This window comes from Ursus arctos, unplaced genomic scaffold (assembly GCF_023065955.2).
Source record: "Ursus arctos isolate Adak ecotype North America unplaced genomic scaffold, UrsArc2.0 scaffold_14, whole genome shotgun sequence".
Classification (NCBI taxonomy): Eukaryota; Metazoa; Chordata; class Mammalia; order Carnivora; family Ursidae; genus Ursus; species Ursus arctos.
The window spans coordinates 908,888-929,584 of record NW_026622808.1 but is presented as its reverse complement, the minus strand read 5'-3'; the positions used below and the strand labels follow the sequence as shown (position 1 = coordinate 929,584).

Genomic DNA, 20,697 nt, shown 5'->3' with positions numbered 1-20,697 from the left:
ATTGGGGAAGTGGAGCTGGGCAGCAGGCAGAATCGTGGCTGAGGCCGTAAGGCAAATAGATACCAGCCCCAGTAGCCCCCTGCAGTAATTCTGGGACCACAGAGGGCCGCTGGGGCCTTCGAGACCCTCCATATATTACACACACACATCTATTCATGTTCAGGGCCCAGGTGGGTGACCTGCTCACAGGACCAGAGAGTGGCCACCTTGACTCCCAGCTGCCTCCCCTCCAGCACCACCGGCTGTGTATTTGCCCCCCCACCCCCGGCCTCCACCAGCAGGTGCAGCGGGGCCCCAGCATGGCGGCTTGTGCGTGTGAGGAAGCTGGGCTGGTGGAGACAAACAGCCGTCTGTTCACTGTGCTCTACTGTGAGCTGTTGAAGGATGAGAGTCTAGATAGGGTTAGTGTGAAAAACTGAAATAAGGATCCTGTGGCCAAAATTAAAAACTTGGAAGTCTGTGCCTGGGAGGGCGCTGGGAAAGCAGGGGTGAGGGTGTGGGTTGCCCCTTCTTGGCCTCCCCCTGCCCGGGGCTGAGAGCACCCTGCAGGCGGGATGTAGACCCTGGGTCTGAGCTCTCCCCTTGGCAGCTCCTGTTTCCAGCATCTTCTCCTCTGTACCCTCGCGGTCCAGCATGGCCATCGGGAGTCCCGTCCGATGCCAGCTTTGCAGCAAGGTTCAGAGGCTGGGTGGAGCTGCTCTGGCTCAGGCATGTCTTCTGAGTTCCGCCGCTCCGTGGGTTTGTTGTGGGCTTCCAGAAGGACCACGCGGTCCACCCGGACAGGACTAGAGGTGCTGCAGTCCCTGGGGGGCTGGGCTGAGAGCCACACGCAGCTGCTCCGTGCAACTCTCCCTCCTTGGCATGGGGACCTGCCTCCCATGCCACGTCGCCCCCGATTCTCCCCAGCGAGCATCTTATGTTACCTTCTTCTCTCTTCCGCGCTGTTTAGGTTGCGAGATGGGAACAGAAAACCCGCAAGCTGAGCAGGGCCTTCCGCTCGCCCTACCTGGCCTGCTACTCCCTGGGCGCCGCCATCTTGCTCCTGAACGTCCTGCGCTCGCACTGGTAAGAACCCCGGCTGGCCGGCCCGATGCAGACGTGTTCCCCGCGGGCAGCCGCGGCGTCTGAAGGGGCGGCCGCGCCGGCAGTGTGAGGGGGTCCACCAAGATGTGGGGGCACTGTGTCTGCACCGGGGAATTCTGCTCTCCGAGGCTTCGTGCCACGGCAAGTCACCCCTTCCCTCTCTGGGCCGTCACTCTCCTGTCGGCAGAGGAGTCCTCGTGGCCCCAAGAAGGGGACAGTGCCACGTGCCCAGGGTGCAGGCATGGAGGAGCGGGGTGGACAAGGCCAGGTGGACCCCAGGCTCCCGTCCCCAGTCTCAAGCATGTAGACAAAGCTGCTGCTGGAGTCCCCTCTGGGAAGTGCCAGGGCACAAGGCAGGGGACACTTGGGGACTGGGCCTCACCCAGGCTCAGGCTGTGCCAGCAAGCTGCTCAGCTCATCTCTGGACTTGGTACGTTACCTTCCTGCCAGCCAAGAAGGAGGAGAAAGCAGGCGGACTCCTTCTGGATGACGGAGCGCTGCCCTTGGGCCGTTGGCGAGCGCTCGTGCTCGGACGGGAGGCTCCGCGCCTTGTAGGCTGCAGGCTGCAGATGGGCAGGGAGACCTCTGTCAGAGGTGGCCCAGCCCGGCCTGGCCGTCCCTGAGCCTCAGGTCCCACCTCCTCGGTTACGTGGGAACCACTGTGGGTGGCATGCTAGCTCGTGGACTGAACATGGCCCACGTGCTGCTTTAAAAAACGGAGGCATGGCACAGGCGAATCCCCATCCCTGGCTTGTCGTGACCGATGAGGTGCTCTGGTGGCCCCGGCCCCCACCTGGGAGTGATCACCGGGGAGCCGAGTGGCAGCTGGTCCCCATGTTCTCCTGTGGGCCCCAGCACGTGGAAGCGGCCTCAGTGGATGCCAAGGGCAGGGGCGTGCGTGTTGACTGGACCGTTGTCACTCCCACCTTGAGAGAGCCAGGGCGCCAGCCTTCCCTCTCTGTGTCCGGGACACCGGACACCGTCGCCATACACCCCTGCTGCCTTCCCACCATCGTGGGCTCGGCCTTCCTGGGAGTGAGGAGAGCGAGTGGTCAGGAGGGGCCCCGCCGAGGCCAGCCTCCCCCACGGACATTTGACTCCTGGCCTTTGCTTCTTGGCCTTTCAGGCTGCCTGCCTGTTGTCTCCTCACAGTGACAGACCCAGCCATGTCAGTCGGCTCCGGGTCACCCCCTCCCAAGCCCCTGCAGGGCCCCTGCCCCACCTCTGGTCGTGTCTGGCCTCTCCTCCTGCATTAGGCCTTGGTGTCCGCGGCACCTCCCAGAGCCCCCCTGACTGCCCCGTGTATGCAGAGGCCCAGGGTGACCCCTGCTCCAGCCCAGCTCCTGCAGAGCCCCGAGGCCATTGGTTGGTACAATGAAGGACCCACGTGTCCACCGACCGTGAGCCCCAGGGGGTCAGGCTTGTGCCTGTCCTGTGAGCCAGTTGATGGCCAGGGCCAGATGCCGCACGTTGCTCAGAGGCGATCAGTGAGCACTTGGGCTAAATGCAGAGTGGACGGAGCCGGCACTGGGAGCCCAGCTGACCCCTGACCCCGGGGAGAGGAGTCCTAGGGTAGCTCAGAGGCTCCAGCGCAGTCTGAAAGCTGAGGAGCGCGCCAGACATGGAAACAAGTGGCTCACTCCTTGGCCCTGTCCCTGTGTCCCCTGGGCCTCACTCGGACTGTGGTCACGGTGCCAGGGTTACAGTGAGACCTGGCCTTCCATCCTGCTGTGCTCTCCTGCTGGGCGGCGGCTGCCCCGGATGCTGGGGGAGAGGGGCTGGCCCGGAGGGCCTGTGCCTGTCCTGCCCACCGTGGCCCGCCGTGGCCCGCCGTGGCCTGCCGTGGCCTCCCAGCCTCAGGGTCCTCAGCTCCCCAGCAGGAGAAGCCCCTCCTGGCAGGGCCGGCACAGGTGGGCCCTCGGCATGGCCCTCCCCCCCAGGGATGGGGGACCTCATTACCCATTTCTCTGGGAGGCTGTCTGGACTTAGCCCTGTACACACTTCCGTCCCTTCTGTGAGCGGGCACGGGGCGGGGCTCGCTTAGCAGAAGTGGGGGAGGCTAGCTCAGAGACAGACCTGGGTCTGTCTGCGTCCTGTCACCGAGCAGACTCACGCGTGCGTGCACCACTCTCTTAACCTTTTGTATCTGGACCCTGCCGCTCTTGGCCCTGACCGAAGGGCTTCTGTGAGGTGGGGGGCTGACTCCTTCTCTTGCTCATGCACCCCCCCCGTGATCCCTCGGTGTCCCCGGCCGGGCGGGGCACGGGCTGTGGGGTCAGGCCGCACCTGGGATATACGGTAGGAACGAAGGCGCCACGAGGCTCTCAGGGGCAGGGCAGCGAATTCATGTACCAGCTCGGTTTTTCAGTTTGCAGGGGGCTACTCTGAGCTAGCCTCCTTCACCGTGCGGCTGAGAGAAACCGCTTGGAGGGGTGCGGAAGCCGAGGGAAGGGACAGGGAGGGGTGGGGGTGTGGAGGAAGGTGCCCTCCTAGTGGAGAAGCTGTGCGGGCGGCGGCCAGGCCCCCTTGTCTGCTCTGGTGAAGAGGCCCACATCCCGGCTTGGCTGCTGGGCACCTTTGGGCCCCCTGTGCTGCGTGCTAGCCTTCCTCCGCCACCCCTCGGGGTCCCTCCCTCGATGACTCTGAGAACTCAGCTGGCCGGGAGACCCCACCGGCCTCATTCCTTCTTCCCCAGCCCCCGCCCTGGTCTGCGGCCCAGCCTTTCCAGTTCAATGGATTCTTTTCCCTTTGTTTTCTTCCCCAAGGAGCCTTTTCCCACAGGGCCTGCAGACATTCTCCCCCTTCGGAATGAATGAATGAATGAATCCCTTCCCCTCTCTGTTCTGCTCCCAGCTGGGTGTTGAGCTCGTCAGGGCTTGGCGCACTGTGCCCCCAAGGTCCAACCCCCGCTAGCCACCTGCCTTTTTATGTGTCCCGAGCTACGCTAGAACCCCGTATAAGTGGAATTCTGCGGTATTTGTTCCGTTGTGTCTGGTTTATTTCGTTTGGCGTCCTGTCGTCAGGGCTCAACCCTGTTGGAGCACGTGTCAGAATTTACTCGATAATGCTACGTGAAGTGAGCTAGACCCGGGCCTAATCCTGTATGATTCCACTTACATGTGGGATGTAAAAAAAAACCCAACTTCTAGAAACACAGAGTAGATCTGCGGTTGCCAGGGCCCGGGAGGGGGTGGGGGTGCGAGAGGCAGGGAGATGTTGGTCAGAGGGCACAGACTTGCAGTTAGAAGGTGAGTAAGTTCTGGGGATCCAGTGCACAGCGTGGGGATTGTAGTGAATACCGCCTCTGATACCTGGAAGTTGCTAAGAGAGGAGATCTTGGAAATTCTCGCCACACACACACACACACACACACACACACGCACGCTGACTGTGGGAGGTGATACACAGTAACCAACCTTATTGTGATGCTTTTATACTCTGTATATGCATCAGGTCACCACGTGCCCTCAAACTCACACGAAGTTATATGTCAATGACATCTCCATGAAACGGGAAAAAATAAAAGCACTTTGAGTTTTTTGTTTTTTAAAGAACGTCCTTCTACAGTTCTGCATTTAACTGTCTGGGGGACTGCCGTACCGTCTCCCACAGCCGCCGCACCATTTCACCTTCCCGTCCGCGGTGCGCAGGCCTCCCGTTTCTCCACATCCTTCCAGGGCTCGCTGTTACTTTTTTTTTTTTTTTTTTGAGGCCGGGGTGCACGGGCAGACGGAGAGGGAGAGAGAGAATCCCAAGCTCAGCGTGGAGCCCGATGCGGGGCTCGATCTCGGAACCCTGAGATCATGACCCGAGCCGAAATCAAGAGTCAGACCCTCCCCCGCCTGAGCCCCCCAGGCTCACGTTATTATTTTGGTGATGGCCGTCCTTAAGGGTGTGAACTGTTCGGATCGGCGTTCCCCTGAGCGCTTCCTTCTTCATGTGCTTAGCGGCCACCTCTCTCCCTTTGAGAAATGTCTGTTCAAGTCCTTTGCTCATTTTCTCAGCAGGTTGGTGGTTTGTCGCTGTTGAATTGTACAAATGGTTGCATTTTAAATGGTTCTATGAGCTCCTACATGACCTACCAGGTGTTGCCTCTCAGGCTTCAAAGCTGAAAATATTTATTCTCCGGCCTTTTGAGAAAAAGTTTGTCAACCCCTGGACTAGTTGGTGGCTGAGGTCCCTTCTAGCTCACGCAGATGCATAATTTTATGATTTTCCATATCGGGTGTCAGCAAACTTTTTTTGTAAGGGCCAGAAAGTCAGTATTTTTGACTCTGAGGCCCACATAATCTCCGTTGTGACTCCCAGAGACAGCACGTCAGCGCTAGAGAAATGCGCGTGCTTGAGTTCCAATAAAATGGAATTTACGAGAACAGTCCGCTGGGCCACATCGGCCCAGGCTGTGGTTCGCCCCCCCCCCCCGCCCCCCGCGCTCCGTGAAAGGAAAGTCCCACTCCTGCCTTTGGATATGCAGGCCCACCTGGCGGGTGCCGTCCGGGACCCTGGGACGGAGTGCGTGTCACGGCAGCCTGGGGAAGGGGCAGGTGCCCTGGGCAGCCTCCGCTCTGCTCCCGATGTGCGGGCCTGGAGCAGGTCGCTCGGGCTCTCTCGGTCTCCCGGTCCTCTCCCAGGAGGCAGTCATCCATGCTCACTGACTGGCTCCTCACGGAGTGTGTGGCCACGCAGGGGATCCCAGGCTGAGCAGCGGTGGCCCTGCCCTGGGCACCGTCCTATAGCAACGTGGATGGGGCGGTGACGTGGTCAGACCTCCAGCTCCACTCGGGAGCCAGTAGGAAGTGGGTAAAGGAGGGACCACTCTGCTTGGATGCCAGCAGGAGGCAAAACGCTCCAGGCCCCAGGGCCCTGGGCCCCTGATGGGGGAGCCTCCTTCCTCCATGCCCCCAGCCCAGCACTGTGGGTTCCTAGGAGACCAAGGGGACAGGCGCCCTGGCAGCCCAGCTGCAGACCTGCATACACCAGCAAAGACCTCCCTGGCTCATTCTTGCGTCCGGTGCCCTGGGAGAGCTGGGAAGAAGTCCGCTCATGCCCAGCTTCTTAGAGTTCATAGTTCCTCGGCTCTTCCTCCTCCCTGGCCCCTCGGTATTACCATTGGCCTGGCCCGGGGTCTGCCTTCCGGCCCATGACTTTTCTCCTGGTTGGACCGGCCACCCCAGGAAGCTTCTGCCAGGAGAGGGAACATAATTGCGGGCAGGACTGTTTGCTCTGCTCTCCTTCCTGGTCGGCGGGCACTTTCCCTCCCCCCCCGCCTTTTCCCACTTGTCCTTCCCTCTGCCGCATCGAGTGATGGCAGGTGCGTGGGGCTTCCAGAAGAGGCTTGTGAGAATCCTGCCTGTAGCCCTCTGCACCCCCCCATATTTCTCACACGTGCCTTCATTTGATTCCTGGAGGTGTGTTTTCTTTTTCTTTTGTGGTAAAATACACATAACGGGAAATTCACCGTTTAGCCATTTCAGAGTATACAGGTCAGTGACAGTTAGAACACTTGTAATGTTGTGCATCCCCTTTTGTCTAATTCCAGAACTTTTTTACAGATCACGGGCCTGTTAGAGCCCTGAGCACGGGTGTCAAGAGACCGCTGGGCAGCGCGTCTGCCACGCACGAAGCCAGGGCCCCGCAAATGGGGTGGATGGGGACAGTTCGCTGCCAAGGAGGGCTGTCAGAAGGGGCAGTGAGAGCCCGGCCAGAAAATGGGGGGCTCCCCCAGGCTCGGGGAGTGTGGGAGGGCTCTGATCCTCGTTGCGGTAGGCCCTCCGCGGCCAGTGCCTTCAGTGCTCCAAGGCATGTGGTCCTCCCCACAGCGTGGGGCTTGGCTTTTTCTAGGCCAGCGGGAGAAAGTCCCTCTGACTTCTCTCTGACCTCCAGACCCTCTTGGAAAGGTTCCTCCACTCCATCCCCCTGGCCAGCGTAAATCTCTTTTTCCTTGAACTGTAATTACGTCTGGAAATGCCCTCACCTGTGTTGGCGGTGCAGCCCACACCCAGGGGGAGGGATTCTGCGGGCCTGCGCTCCGGAGCCCCGTGGAGGTCCGCCTGCCCCGTGGTGGAAGGGAGTTCCAGGCGGAGGGGGCAGGAGGCATGGGTGGGGTCAGCCTTAACTCCACAGGTCCTGCGGACGTTGGGGGTTTGCCTCGGGGAAGGGCCTCAGTTAGAGGTGGGATCTGCACTGGAGGTGCTCCAGGAGGGGGAGGCTGGCGTAGGAGGCAGGTGGAGGCCGAGGCCAGAGCCAGGGAGCAGCCAGAGGTCCATGCAGACTTAGAACCTGGAGATTGGGCAACTGATTGATGTGGGAATGAGGGGGTCCCCTCAGGCACCTTTTACCCCTCGAAGCCTAGAGTTCTGTGTATCCTGCTTGGGCCCGTGAACTGTGGGCGGGGCCTGTGTTGGGACCTTTGGAGGCAGAGGCCTGAAGCCCCTCAGTGCAGGCAGGACAGGTGGGGGCAGATGGAGAACTGGCTGCCTGACCAGAGAGGGGGTCAGGCAACCTGGGAGAGGCTACTCTGAGGCAAAAGGGGCCTGGCTGTGGGATTTCAGGTAGGCGGGGGTGGGGGGTGGAGAAGACACAACCCTGTGTGTCAACAGATGTTGGGGTCAGGGCCCAGGTAGAGGGGGTCTTCCCCTCCAGAGCAGTTGGGGCCAAGGACTTCCAGCTGGGAAGGCAGACATAGGACCCTGCCCACCCACCTCCCCACACTGACGCCCGCGAAGAGGCTGGTTATCAGCCAGGGCTCCTCTCCTGCCCCGCCCCCACCCCACCTGTTTCCTTATTCGCAAGATAAGACGGACCCTCTCTTGACTGTGATGGGTTTTGGAAACACTTTGAAAAGGTGATACGTTCATTCAACGTACAGCCTCCGAGCCCTAAATTCTCATTGCTGGACGAATTTGTAGGGGGTTGCATAGGTGAACATTTTTGTTTTGTTCTGTTTTAGGACACATAGGTCTATTTAAATATAGACTAGGGAAAAATAAGCCAATCCCCGGAGACCCATGTTCATGGACAGTTTGCGTGGTATGGAACCATGAGGTGTGTGCTAACCTAAGCCCGAGAGGTAGACTGTAAAGCAAATGCCACTCAGATTCGCCTGGACGGCTGGGGAGGACGCCCTCAAAGGAGCGAAGTTTGTCACTGCCGGTCCGTCGCAGACAGACGCAGGAACAGGCCTCTCGCAGGGCTGTGGGCGCCACGTGTGGCCGAGCCGGCTGCCTGGCATGTGGCCGGGACACAGCGGGCTGTGACACCCTCTCCTCGCCTCCACCGCGGGTTCCCGGATTTCAGGGGAGCAGAGCGCAGACATCCTCAAGTCACACTGGTGACCGAAAGCTCAATCCCAGTTTTAAAAATAGAACCCGAGACAAATGGATGCGTCTCTCCTCTCCCACCCCTAGTGCGGAATCTTTCCAAAGGAAATTGCCTCCTGTTACTTCATTCTATTACGGAGAGCGTGGCTCACAGAGCCACTCATCCCTCCATTAATTTTCTGTGGGGAATGGACTGTGCCTTCCTGGCTTAATGCAGGAGCAAGAACACCACAGATCACCTGATTGGGGCCGGGCCCTGCCATTCCAGGAACCCTGACGCCTGTGGGTGTCTGAACAGAACCCCCGGGAGGGGCCTTGCCTGCTCTCTCTGCTGACCCCAGACAGCGGCCCCATAGTGCTTTGTGGGGAGTGGGTGCTGAAGGAGTTGGGAAAGTGCTTCCCCTTGGGCCTCTCCCTTCCTCGTTCCCAAAGGCGAAGGAATAGAAAGGGAGGCGCAGGTGGATGGAGGCCCGGGTCCAGTCTGGGGCTGCGCCCCGGCCACTTCAGGGCCTTCTCCTCCTCATCGCTGGCCCCTGATCTGCCCTTTCTTAGGAATCTCCATCTGCTTCCAACCAGATGGCTCTAAGTGCGAGGCCGTCCCCCTGGGAAGCTGCTTCCGGCCAGCACGCCAGAGGTCAGAGGCAGAACTTTCCATTTTCATCTGCGCCGTGCTGTGCGCACTCAGGGTCAGCGACTTGCGTGCTTCTTGGATGATGCGAGTGAATTCTGGCGGAGCGTGACCCTGAGGCCGGGTTCTCTGGAACCCTGTATCTGGGCCCGTCAGGGGTGTGGCTGGGCTGGGCGCCCCGGCCCCGGGGCACTGGCCCCACTGCTGCCGCCGCTGGCGCTCTCTCACTCTGCACCCCTGCGGCAGTGACTTCCCATTCACCAAGCGCAGGGGCCAAACGACCCCAGAGCGAGGTCTCTGCCTCGGGCTGCTTGCACCCCCAGCCCCTGTGCTGGGCTCTGTCCCCAGCCTTTGCCGGGGCTGTTCCTCTTTCTGGAATGCTCTCCCTGCCCATGCCCTTCTCCTGGGGACTGTCTTCATCAGATCTCAGCGTAAGCCTGGCCGTGGCCTTCTGGGCTCCCTGTCCCGTGTGGCCGTCCTGTGGCACGCCATGCTTCATCACACGGTGTCACCCTGCCTTCACACCTCTGTCCTTCCCGCTGTCCACAAGCCCCATGGGCAGAGCGTGACGCGTTTCGAGCTTCCAGAGTGGGTGCAGCCATCGGCTGCGGCTCTGCACAGAGAGACGAGGGGTTACCGTCACTGTCATACAGAGGCAGAAACCAAGGCTCCGGGCAGCCAAGACTGTCTGAACATCGATGCGGCTCTTCTGCCAGGAGCCTTCAGTGGGCTGCCTTGAGGGCCCCCAGAGCACTCGAGGCAGACGGGTATGCTGAGCTGGCCAGAGGGTCCCCGCCGTGCCTCATTTCCCTAGATTTGGGGGCCAGGGGTCAGCCCAGGCAGGGAGGAGTGGATACCAGCGCTATGTTGAAGGAGGGAGAGCCCAAGAGCCGGGCAGGGGGCAGGTACCCTAGTCTCCAAGAGCACGGGGGCCTGAGCCCCATCCCCACCCACCCCTCTTTGCGGATACATAGACATTCTCTGCTGGGTGGTCAGTGGTTGCCAAGGAGCCAGGGGCCTGCAGGTGAGCCCCGCTCTGGGTGGGGCAGCGAGCCTTGCCGGGGCCACACCCTCCTGCAGACAGCAGAGGGGGAGGGTGCCGAGGCTGGGTGCTGGAGCTCCCTGCTCCGGGGCCTAGCTGCTGGGTCTGCGCGGTTGAAGGTGTGCCCGGCTCACAGGGGCCGGTGGTTTACCAGAAGGTCAGGTGAGGGCAGAGAGGGGTGGGGCAGGGGTGTGGTGAGCACGTACGACAGCAGGGTGTGCGTGACCCTGAGCCTGTGCCAGCAGCTCAGGCCGGCTCTGCAGGGTGGCCCTGAGCCCGGGCAGCAGGAAGGCTGAGGGAGGGCATTGGTGGGTGGAGAGCCGGGGGTGTGGGCAGCATGACCGGTGGCCGGCTGTGCCTTGACATATGTGCCGCAGCTGGTCGGGTCACCATGCCGGCCTCTGCCCACAGGCGGAGGGTAAGGCTGTGGATGGGGGTGCTGCTTTCGCTCCAGCTGACGGATATCTGGTATAACCCCTCCCTCCTGGCGTGTGCCCGATGCCGGGGAGATACTCGAGGGAGGAGAAGCAGCCTCTGTTCTCCCAGAGCTGAAAGTAGTTGCGGAAGAACGTTGCGGGGAGGTGGTTTTTAGCTCTATATCAGGATGGTTTTACAACAATTTGAATTTGCCAGTGGAATGGATGAGTGAGGGTGGTGAACGTGTTCTGCTTGAAAGAGCCTTGTAAATAGAGGTGCTTTGTGGCGGATGGATGGATAGAAACAGGATAGCTGATGGAGGGATGCATGGGTGCATGGATGGATGGGTGGGTGAGTAGATTGGTAGGTTGATGGATGGAACGATGGGTGGGAGGATGGATACATAGGGGTTAGGACAATGGGTGGGTACGTGGATGGATGGAGGGATGGATGGAGGATGGACAGATGGGTGGGTGGACGGGTGGATGATGGAAGGATGGACGGATGGATGGATGGAGGATAGACTGATGGGTGGGTGGACGGGTGGATGATGGAAGGATGGACGGGTGGATGATGGAAGGATGGACAGATGGATGGATGGATGGAGGATAGACTGATGGGTGGGTGGACGGGTGGATGATGGAAGGATGGACGGATGGATGGATAGAGGATAGACTGATGGGTGGGTGGATGGGTGGACGGATGGATGGATGGATGGATGGAAGGATGGATGGATGGAAGGATGGATGGATAGAGGATAGACTGATGGCTGGCCGGATGGTTAGAGGCTAGACAGGCAGATGGCTGTGCCGGTGGGTGGGTAGACAGTGAGCTGCCCTGCTAAGAGGTACCTGGTACAGAGTGAGTGCAAGCAGTTGTCCCAGGCTAGACAGGAGAGCTCCATGTCTCTTCTGAGTGTTACGATCGTGGGGGGTGGGGAGTGCACGTTAGGGGTACACCCATGCACTTGCTCTCACGTACATCCTTTCCTTTGCGTGTGTCCCCCCAGTGCCAGCCCCCCGCTGGCGAGGCAGCACTCGAACATGCTCCTGTGTACTAGCACGAGCCCAGCCGCTTTGCCCCGCCTGCAGCAGGCCTTCCCTCTGCAGTAGCCACTTGGAGAACCTGGGCCTCCAAGCCCACGAGCGTGGTCACTTGCCATTTAACAAGGCCTTCAATGGCTCGGCCCCAAAAGGAGCTTGCTGGGGCCATTTTGGAGGTGGGGGGAAGACATAGGGGGCCTCTGAGGGGCCACCTGGGATGTGGCCAGCCCTCTACAGGGACTGTGGAGGCCGTGGAAGGGGTGGGCGTGCCCCGGGCTTCCGGGGGTCACCGCATCTGCCGGGGGTCTGGGATGCCGGCAGCACGTGAGGCATACGCCAAGTGCAGGGCCTCACGGCACAGCCAGGACCATGCGTCTGTCCGTTTTGGAGCCACATTTTTCTCTGATGTCCCGGTTCTACCTGGACAGGAGTCAGTTTGCAAACGGGGGGGCCCTGCATGGATCTGGCCCGCGGGCACGCGGAGTCTAACGCAGTTGTCGTTCTTGCCTGTTTCTCATAATTAGGGGATTTTAAATACAAGTCATGATTTCTGGCTTCTCGAAAACTGAAAACTCATTGCGGTCACTTCCCTGGTGGCAGCAGGGGGCTGGGGCTGCACAGCAGCCCCCCTCGAGCAGGTCCCCTGCGCCCCACCTGCAGCTGCCTTCCCTCGTTGGCAGTCACCTGCCTGGCCCCAGCAGACACTGAGTTTGAGAGCCCTGGACTGGCTGTTCTGGGGGTCGCCCGGGGGACAGAGGGTGGGAAGGGCAGGGCGGCCCCTCTCCGTGGCAGTGATCTCCTGACCCGCTTCACGCAGCTTCACGCAGGCCATGCTGAGCCAGCCCAAGATGGAGAGTCTGGATAACCCCACGGCCTACCGCACGGGCCTCGCGCTGCTGGGAGTGGGCAGCGCGTTTGTGATCTCCAGCTTCCTTGCACTGGGCTTCACCGGGACCTTCCTAGGTAAGACCCCGAGGGAGCCGGGGGGCCCTGAGCACACGCACTCTGGGTCCGGGGGGAGCAGGGGCTGGGTGGCTGCCTGCCCTGCCATCTGTGACATCTTCATGGGGAGCCCTGGGGGACCCGGCTGCCTCGTTGCTCTGAGGCTCCGGGCGCTTCCCCCCTCCAGGCCTCTGCCAGTCCGTGGTTAGCCTGGGAAGCAGGGCTCGCCTGTCTCATCCAGCCGGTTGGCTGCCAGGCCAGGTGGGATTGCCATGTGCTGCGTTTGGGCCACAAGCCAGGGCTGGTGCGGGTCTGGATTGGGTGGGGGTGCGGGGACGCTGTCCCTGCTCTGCGTTCCCCACTGCCTATGGCTGAGGGGCTTTCGGGCTGGGAGCCCCGGGATGCCTGGGCTGGAGGTCCTCATGACATCAGCAACTTCTAGCAACTTGGAAGCCCAAGAAGGAGCGCAGCTGGGGGAGGCTGCAAGAGCAAGGCAGCGTTGGGGACAAGGACAGAAAGGAGGAGGCGGCCCACAGAAGGAGCCCAGCAGGCCAGTGGCACGTGGGAGGTGCCCACCCCTCTGATGGGCTGGATCAGGGGCTCCTGGGTCCTGCCCACTCTCAGCCCCCAGCAAACTTCGCAGACCTGGCCTCAATTTCCTCTGGCACCCAGGGCAGTCCCCGCGCCTTCCCCGTCCGCCTGGGGGCCTCTCTGTCCGAAGTCGCTTGGGGCGAGGGGTACCGCAGGCTGCAGCGGGGAGCGGGGAGCGGGGAGGTGGGAGCTCTGAAGGCGCTGTGTTCACAGGCAGAGGAGACATGAGGGAGCAGCGCGTGCAGGGGTGGGGGGGGCGGGTTCTGAGCTGGGCCTGTCGCCCACCTGCAGCAGCGGGGCCCCCAGGCGGGTTACGCCTCATGCTCAGGCCGGAGCTTTAGGGTGCCCAGTGCTCGGAGAGGGGCAGCAGACGGGAAGGTGGGAAGAGCTGTTGGGAGCTCCTGGGTCTGCCTGGTGGGAGTGGGGCACTGGGGCGGGCGGGAAGGAGGCCCGGGAGCAAACGGCAAGCTCCAGGGCGGGATGGTGGGCAGGTGGGCCAGTCCAGAGGTCAGGTGGGGGCCACATCACACGTGTCCCTGAAGGCCAGGCACGGCCTGAGGGTTCACTCCTGCGGAGGTGGGGGCCACAGGAGGCCTGGAAAGATCTCCTCCCAGCAATGAGGAGGTTGGACGGGGGTGGGGGGGGTCCTGGGGGAGGGGCAGGGTGGAGGAGTGGATCGCAGTGTCTGTCGCGCAGAGTGGGGGCCCGGGGCCACAGAGGGAGGAGGGGCACGGTCCTGTCCGCCTCGGGTCCTCTGAAGACCAGGCGTGAATAGCCCAGCAGCATGCAGGCGTGCCACCCGTGTGGGCAGAGAGCGGGGAAGGGGCCGTTGGGGGGAGAATGGCCTAGAGGAGCCAGTCAGGGTGGGTGGCTGGTGGGAAGGAGCTGGAAAATCCCAGTCACCAGAGCCCAGCTGCCCCCAGGAGAAGTGGCCGAGAAAGGCCACGGGGCTCTGAATGTAGGGCAGGCAGCCGTGTCCCTCCTGTGAGTCAGCCCCAAAGCGGGTTTCTGTGCCATCCACCTCCGGGCCCATGGCCCCTTTCCTGCCTCCTGGGGAGAAAGCCTTCCGCAGCCCCTCCGGCGGCTCCTGTGCCCCACGCACCCTTTGTCCCCAGACAAGGACTCCTCCCAGCTGCGGCTGCCCTACTTCTGTCTCAGATGAAGCTCTGAGGCACTCGTGGGGAGAGGAGGCTGGGGGACGCACGGAGCCCATGGCCATGCGGGCTGCCGGTGGGCCTGAGCCAGGCACGGTGTCTGTGCCTCTGTGCCCCTGAGAGTGGCCTCGAGGGGAGGCCTGGATGACGGAGCTGTCTGGGGTCGGCCGTCTGATGGTCATGCTCTCTGCTGTGACCAGCTGCTCTGGGCTGGTTGTGGCCGTCATCCCAGGGCTGACCTCCTGTGTGGGTGGCGGTCTGGGGTGGAGGAGCAGAACAGGCCCCCTCGTTTCCCCCCGGGGTGGGAGGCGCTCACCCAGGCCACATGTTGGGTGAGAAGGGAGGATCTAGGGGTGGAAAGAGGGGGGAGCAGGCAGGCCTGCTTTCAATCGTGGAAGAAGGGTCTCTTTCAGGAGGTGACGTGAGCCAAGGGAGAAGTGCCAAAGGAAAAAAGCTGCTGGCTGAGCAGAGAGCAGGAAAGGTGTCCCAAGCAGAAGGAACAGCATGTGCAAAGGCAGAGGAGAGGAGAGGAGCAGATGGTGGGTGGGAAGGCCCTCTGAGGCGTCTGTGTGCCTATGGCCTGAGTGAACCCACCCCCCGGGGTGTCCCTTGACGTGGTTAAGGCTGCTCCCCGGCTGGCCTGGAGCCTGCCGGAGGGCAGATCTCGTGGTGCCCACCCCGGTGTGTGGCCAGGAACGGTGTGGCCAGGCTGTGAGCCTCCGGTCCTGCCCCACCTTGTCCACAGGCGATTACTTCGGGATCCTCAAGGAGGCAAGAGTGACCACGTTTCCATTCAACGTCCTGGACAACCCCATGTACTGGGGCAGCACGGCCAATTACCTGGGCTGGGCCGTCATGTGAGTATCGGGCCTGCCGTGCGGGCTGGCGCCTGCGGTCGAGGGGGCAGCCTTCTGTCCTTCGCGCGGCCGCGGAAACAAACCACGTCCTAGAGCAGGGGGTCAGCCAGCTTTCTCTCGAAGGGCCGGAGAGGCGAGGCTCCCAGGCCACAGGCGGGGCTCCGCAGCTCACAAGCAGCCGTGAGACCGTGGGTGAAGGAGTGACTGCAGCCGGAGCCAGCCACGCTTCATTTATGGACACAGAAATTTGCATTTCATATACTTTTCATGTGTCATGTCATCATACTCTAGTCCTTTTTTTTTTAAACCACTTAAAAATGTAAAAAGCATTCCTGGCCTGCAGACCGTAAGCTGCCAACGGTGCACTTGAATGCGAGGGCGGGTAGGCCCCCAGCGCGTCCAGGGCTCGCGCTGTCCGGAGGCGTCGGGCGAGGAGCCGGCATCGGGAGCGCTGTGGGCTCTGGCGTTCTAACCATGCGCCCTGCGGAGCCCTTCCCGTTTGGCCGCTGTCCGTGTGAGGGCTCCTTCCATAGGCAGGTGTTTTGTAGAAAGTGTTCTGCTTGTATTGAACACTCGAAACCACATCCCTAGAACGTCACAGGTGCTCCCAGACACCAGGAAGGTTATGGGACATAAAGGAGTGAATCTCGAATGGTGGAATGTCAGGAGCGTGGTATTTTCTTGAAACCCCACCTTTCGGGGCAGCCCAGATCCGAGCGCTGGGCTATGAGTGCAAGGAGCTAGAGGGTCTGTGGGTCTGGCTGGGACCTCTCGCCCTGCCCCAGTCCCACCTCCAGACCAGACAGTCCCCTCGCCTGGACTTGGGCCGTGGGATCCCAGGGGGAAGGTTCCACGCCCCTCAATTCACCCACTCCACAGAGCATCTTCCCAGGGCCCACCCTGCAGCTTCTTGATTCTTCCTGCTGACCTCCTTTCCCTACCCCCTGCCAGCACACCCACTGTTCTCTCCCATTTCCACCCCCATTTGGTCTTTCCAAGCCCAACTTGAGTGTCTCCTCCTCCAGGAAGCCCTCCCTGACCCTTGGCTCCCTACCCCCCGACACACAGGTGCCTCCTCTGTGCTCAGATGGGGCCGCCAAAGGCAGAGCTCACATGTGGGTCCCCTCCGTGCCCCAGTGGGCTGCCTGGTGCCCAGGAGTGAGGAGTCACCTCTGCCTCAGGGCTGTCAGGCCATGGCTCTCAGGAACATGGGGCCCTAGGGAGGCCTGGACTCTCAGAGGCCCCCTCAGGAGGACATCAGCCACACGGTGATGAGAGAGGGCCTCCTCTGTGGCTCAGGACGTGGCCCAGCGTCTGAGAGCTCATTAGAGATGGGCCATTACCTGGGCTGCAAGACGCTGTCTTCCACTAGGGGCCCCACGGATGGGGCTTCCCGGAGCAACCGGGCATGCAGGAGCCCCGGTGGGCCCGGGTGGCAGGATTCCTGGGGGCACGAGGCACCGGGGCCTCCCGCTCTGTCCAGGTCTCACCTTCCCAGCTCCCTAGCCCGAGTGGGACACCCTGTCCCCAGGGTGTGCAGCCAGTTCCCTAGGCCCAGCCCTGCCACCATGTCGGGCTCAGGGCCAGGCTTGTGGGTCTGTCGGGACCTCGGTCTCCCCATCTGCAGGAGGAGACGATCCTTTCCACACGGGGTCATTAGGGTGTCAAGGTCAAGAGTGTGACAGCACTGGGCGAGGGGGGAAGTTTCATGTGGGTGGAATGGAGAGGGGGTGCCAGCTTGGCTCACGGTCCAGGGCCCGGTGTGGGGGCTGTCCCAGGGGTCGGTCTTCGCGACACTGTGGCTGCAGAGCCCTGGCCCCTGGCGCTGTCCGCCTGAGCTGCCTGCTGGCCCGTCTGCCTGGGTGGGAGTCCGGCCTGCTGCCCACCTCCACCCCAGCTCCTGCGGTGCCTGACTCGTGAGTGGGGAGGCTCTGCTCACCCTAGAAAACCAAACCAGGCCCAGTGAGTAAAGCCCCAGGAGGGCAGATTTCATTCCCGCCCCAGAAGGGTCTCTGTTTGGTGTTGGCACGTCCACCCGGCCGTGGCGAGCGGCGGGCAGCCCACGCTGCCCCGGGGGATGGTTCTAACAGAGTCCACAGAATGGGCGTCGGTCTTTGCTGTCCCTGCTGGGGTGCCCAGACAGACAGACAGACAGAGACAGTGTGAGGTCCTGGACGAAGGAGCGTGGACGGGGTAGAGGGTCCCTTCACGGTGCACACATGTCCTGGGGCCCGTGTTCCCAGCCAGCTCGGGGACGCTGTGCGGCCCCACGAGCCAGTTCCCCTCTCTCCTCCCGGCCATCCAGATGCTGCAGCCCAGCCCCGTGGAGCCTCGGGGATCCGAGGGAGCTAGAAAAGGGGGGACCAGCTGATGGCAGATGCCTCCCGGCTCTTCCGGCAGAGAGCCCACGAAGGGCCCACTGGATACTCCACATGCCTTTGGGGGGCACTGGACCCATTTCTAGAAAACAGCCTAAGGACACTGTCCGTGGAGGGCAGGTCCCCTGCAACATCGTCCTGTGAGAAAAGGACCCGCTTGGCCACTCGGGCGATTCTTTCCTTCCTGATTTCTTCCCCGCCGTGGGACGTGAGGGGGCTGGGGACGTGAGAAAGGGAGTGTGGGCCCCCCTTTGAGGACTGAGCCAGCGCGGACAGGTGGTCAGCGAGCGGTCAGCGGGTCAGGACCCGGACGGCGGGGTCCCTGATCCGAGGGACAAGGCCGGGCTCGGGACCTGACGGCATCTTCTCTGCAGGCACGCCAGCCCCACCGGCCTGCTGCTGACCGCGGTTGTGGCTCTTGTCTACAAGGTCGCCGTCCTGTATGAGGAGTGAGTAGACACCTGTCACAGCGCTGAGCGGGACTGGGCTGCCCATCACCACCCGAGCGGCCCACAGGAAGCTTAGAGCCGGCCCAGCGGGGCCTGGGGGGCCGGGCAGGCGGTGCCGAGACGTCCCGGGCCTCCTGCCCCACGCAGACACCCCCTTCTGTCCACGCTCCCGCAGGGGGGCACGGCCTGGGGCGGCGGCATCACCCCCGAGACCTGCTGACCGGAGCCTCTCCCCCTGCCCGCAGGCCCTTCACCGCTCAGATCTACCAGCAGAAAGCCTCCCCGTCGCACAAGAGGAGCTGACCGGGCCTGCGGCCACCGCGTTGAGCACCCGCCGCCTCCGGCCCACCCCGAGTGCCGAGCCCTGCAGTGGGGAGAAGGGCCCCGGCCGCCACTCGGTGTTCGTGCCCGGCGAGGGCCACTCCAGTGCCTTGGAAACCTCTACCTTGGGGGCCCTGGACATGCTGCTGTCTGGCCACCGAGCCCCCCGCCCTGCCGACCCCAGTACGTCCTGACTCACCAATAAAGGCACCCTGACGCCAGCATCCCATACAGCTCTCTGTCTGGCCCGGGGAGGTAGGGGTGGAGGGGAGGGAGTTTGGGGCGGTGGGGATGGGGCATTCCCCTGAGGGCTCCAGGCTGGGCTGGTGTGGCCCTCCTTCTCTCGGAAGCCTCTCAGACCTGAGGTGGGCACCGCCATCCACACTTGGTAGGGAAGGGACCTGCCCGGATGTCTGGGCTTCCTGTGCTGCCGGCCTCACCCCTGCCCCAATACCCCCTCTTCTGTCCCTTTCCTCTGGGGAGCCAGCCCGGCTTCAGGGTGAGTGTATCATCATACCACCCAGCGGCCCAACACCTCTATGTGCCAAGGAGCTGCCGTCCAGGTAAATGATCAGAGAGTGAAAAATACGCCAAAAATTTAAAAGCGACGTGAACGTACCTGGTGGGGCTGGGAGCCACTATTAGCCATGGTGGTGGGGGCCCTCTGAGGAGGTGACATTTGAGCTGAGACCCAAATGAGCAGAGGGAGCCAACGGGAGGATTCCAGGCGGTTGGAATGGCAAATGCGAAGGCCCTGTGGTCGGAACAAGCATGGGTGCCCAAAGCAGCAGGCTCTGAGGGACTGGGCGAGGGAGGACCGTCAGCCACAAGGTGCCTGGCCCCAGGGGGTCAGACCAATGGGTGGGCCCGGTTGGTGCCCCCGGGGCATGACCGCATTCGCAGAAAGCCAGGCCATGAGGCTCATGCTCTCTGAACCCCAGGCCACCAGGTCCAGCCTAGATGAGCTGGCCTTGGTGACAGAGCATCTTTGTGGAGTGATCTGAGGGTTATCAGCAAAGTGCAAGTGTGGTCATGTCGCAACCCCCTTGGGCCTATGAAGGGTCTGCCTCTGGATGGGAGTGTGCACGCCCCCGAGGGCTGCCACGGGGCCGGCCGTGCAAAGGCCCTGTGGCCAAGGAACGAGTGAGGGCTACGTGTCTCCCCAGACTTGTTAGTGCCTGAGCCCGCGGAGGGAGGGGAAGGGGCAGGCCGGGCTGGACCGCGGACGTGGCGTGCTCTGGAGCCCTGCCCCGCGCTGGTGTCTCGAGAGCACCACACAGGCCAGGGTCACTCTCGTTTGGCGGCCGAGGCAGGGTGGCTTGTCCCGGAGGCACAGGTCTGTGCCACCCCAAGCTCACGCTCCCTCTCTCCCGCTGAGGGGGGAGGAGTTGAAGGGAGCTGGGGGCTCCCGGGGCCATGGGATAGGGCTTCCTGGGTGGGACCAGAGGACCCGGGCCCAGCACCCAAGTCTCCCCCCATATCCCCGGGCTGAGCTCGGCATCTCTAGTTAATGCTGACATTTCTCCACTTACTCCTCCTGGGCCTCGAATCGCCAGGAGGAACAGGCCATGCGATCCTCTGGGGCCTGTCGGTCAAGGCCGACTGCGGAGCTGAGTGCCCGGGCGTGCCCGGCCCCAGCCTTATCTGCAGGCCGCCAGCTCTCGGAGGACACAGGCCGGGCCTTCCCCTGTGCATGCAGCTCTCAGAGCCCCCGTCTCCCACGCTGTAAAGGGCCATGATACTCAGGCCTGCCTCGTGTATACAGCAGGTGTCTAGTGGTGCAGGCTGGGCGCCTCCCTCGTCACCCAGGGAGCTCCTTGGGCCCTTTTCTTTGATTTCTGGAATCCAGAGTCTATCTCAGGCCCAGGAGGCATCTAGTCTGATCTTACCCAGTGCTTCAATCCCTGCGTCTGCTTGCATACCCCTAGGAACAGGGAGCTCGCTCCTCCACAAGGACCTCTGCACACATAGCCTTTGAGTAGATGCTGGCATCCTGAAGGCTTTGTCAGGGCAGAAACGAGGAGCTCCAGGCAGCCTGACCCACAGGGCCACATGGCGGTGGGAAGAGGCCCTGAAAGGGTCTGCTGTGAAGGGAACGGAGCTCATGGCTCAAGAGGAAACCAGAGGACGGCCATGACCCGGGCGTGATGAAGGGAGCCTGTGAGGGGAATACGAGCTCTGTGTAGCTGGGCTCCTGTTCAGCGGTGGCTGTGGACCTGGAGAGGAGCTGCTAGGGGTGGGCTCGGGCCGGCGCCACAGACCTGGACACGCACGTTCCCGCGGAAGTACCCACTCACCTCTGCCCCCCCCCCCCAATTGGTCAAGTGTTTGTAAAGTCCCCTTTCCACTCTGAGCGCTGCAAGAAAATGGCTGTAGGAGGAGGCTCGGCCCCGCAGATGCTCTTTGTTGCCTTTTGCCCAAACACACAGAAAACAAAATCATTTGTAACTATTGTTAACCCGGACAACAGGAA

At 62.2% G+C, this 20,697-nt stretch overlaps 1 protein-coding gene across 1 annotated transcript in view; it reads left to right on the top strand.

The window, feature by feature from the left end:
* The window catches only part of PEMT (phosphatidylethanolamine N-methyltransferase), a 75,447-nt gene extending 56,999 nt beyond the window's left edge, over nucleotides 1–18,448 (top strand). The window contains 6 exon segments of the mRNA XM_026521171.4: nucleotides 950–1,065; nucleotides 12,350–12,495; nucleotides 14,965–15,076; nucleotides 17,829–17,903; nucleotides 18,149–18,183; nucleotides 18,186–18,448. Of these exon segments, the coding sequence (XP_026376956.2) occupies nucleotides 950–1,065; nucleotides 12,350–12,495; nucleotides 14,965–15,076; nucleotides 17,829–17,903; nucleotides 18,149–18,183; nucleotides 18,186–18,418 (717 nt within the window). The 3' untranslated portion in view covers nucleotides 18,419–18,448.
* The last annotated feature ends 2,249 nt before the right edge of the window (nucleotides 18,449–20,697 follow it).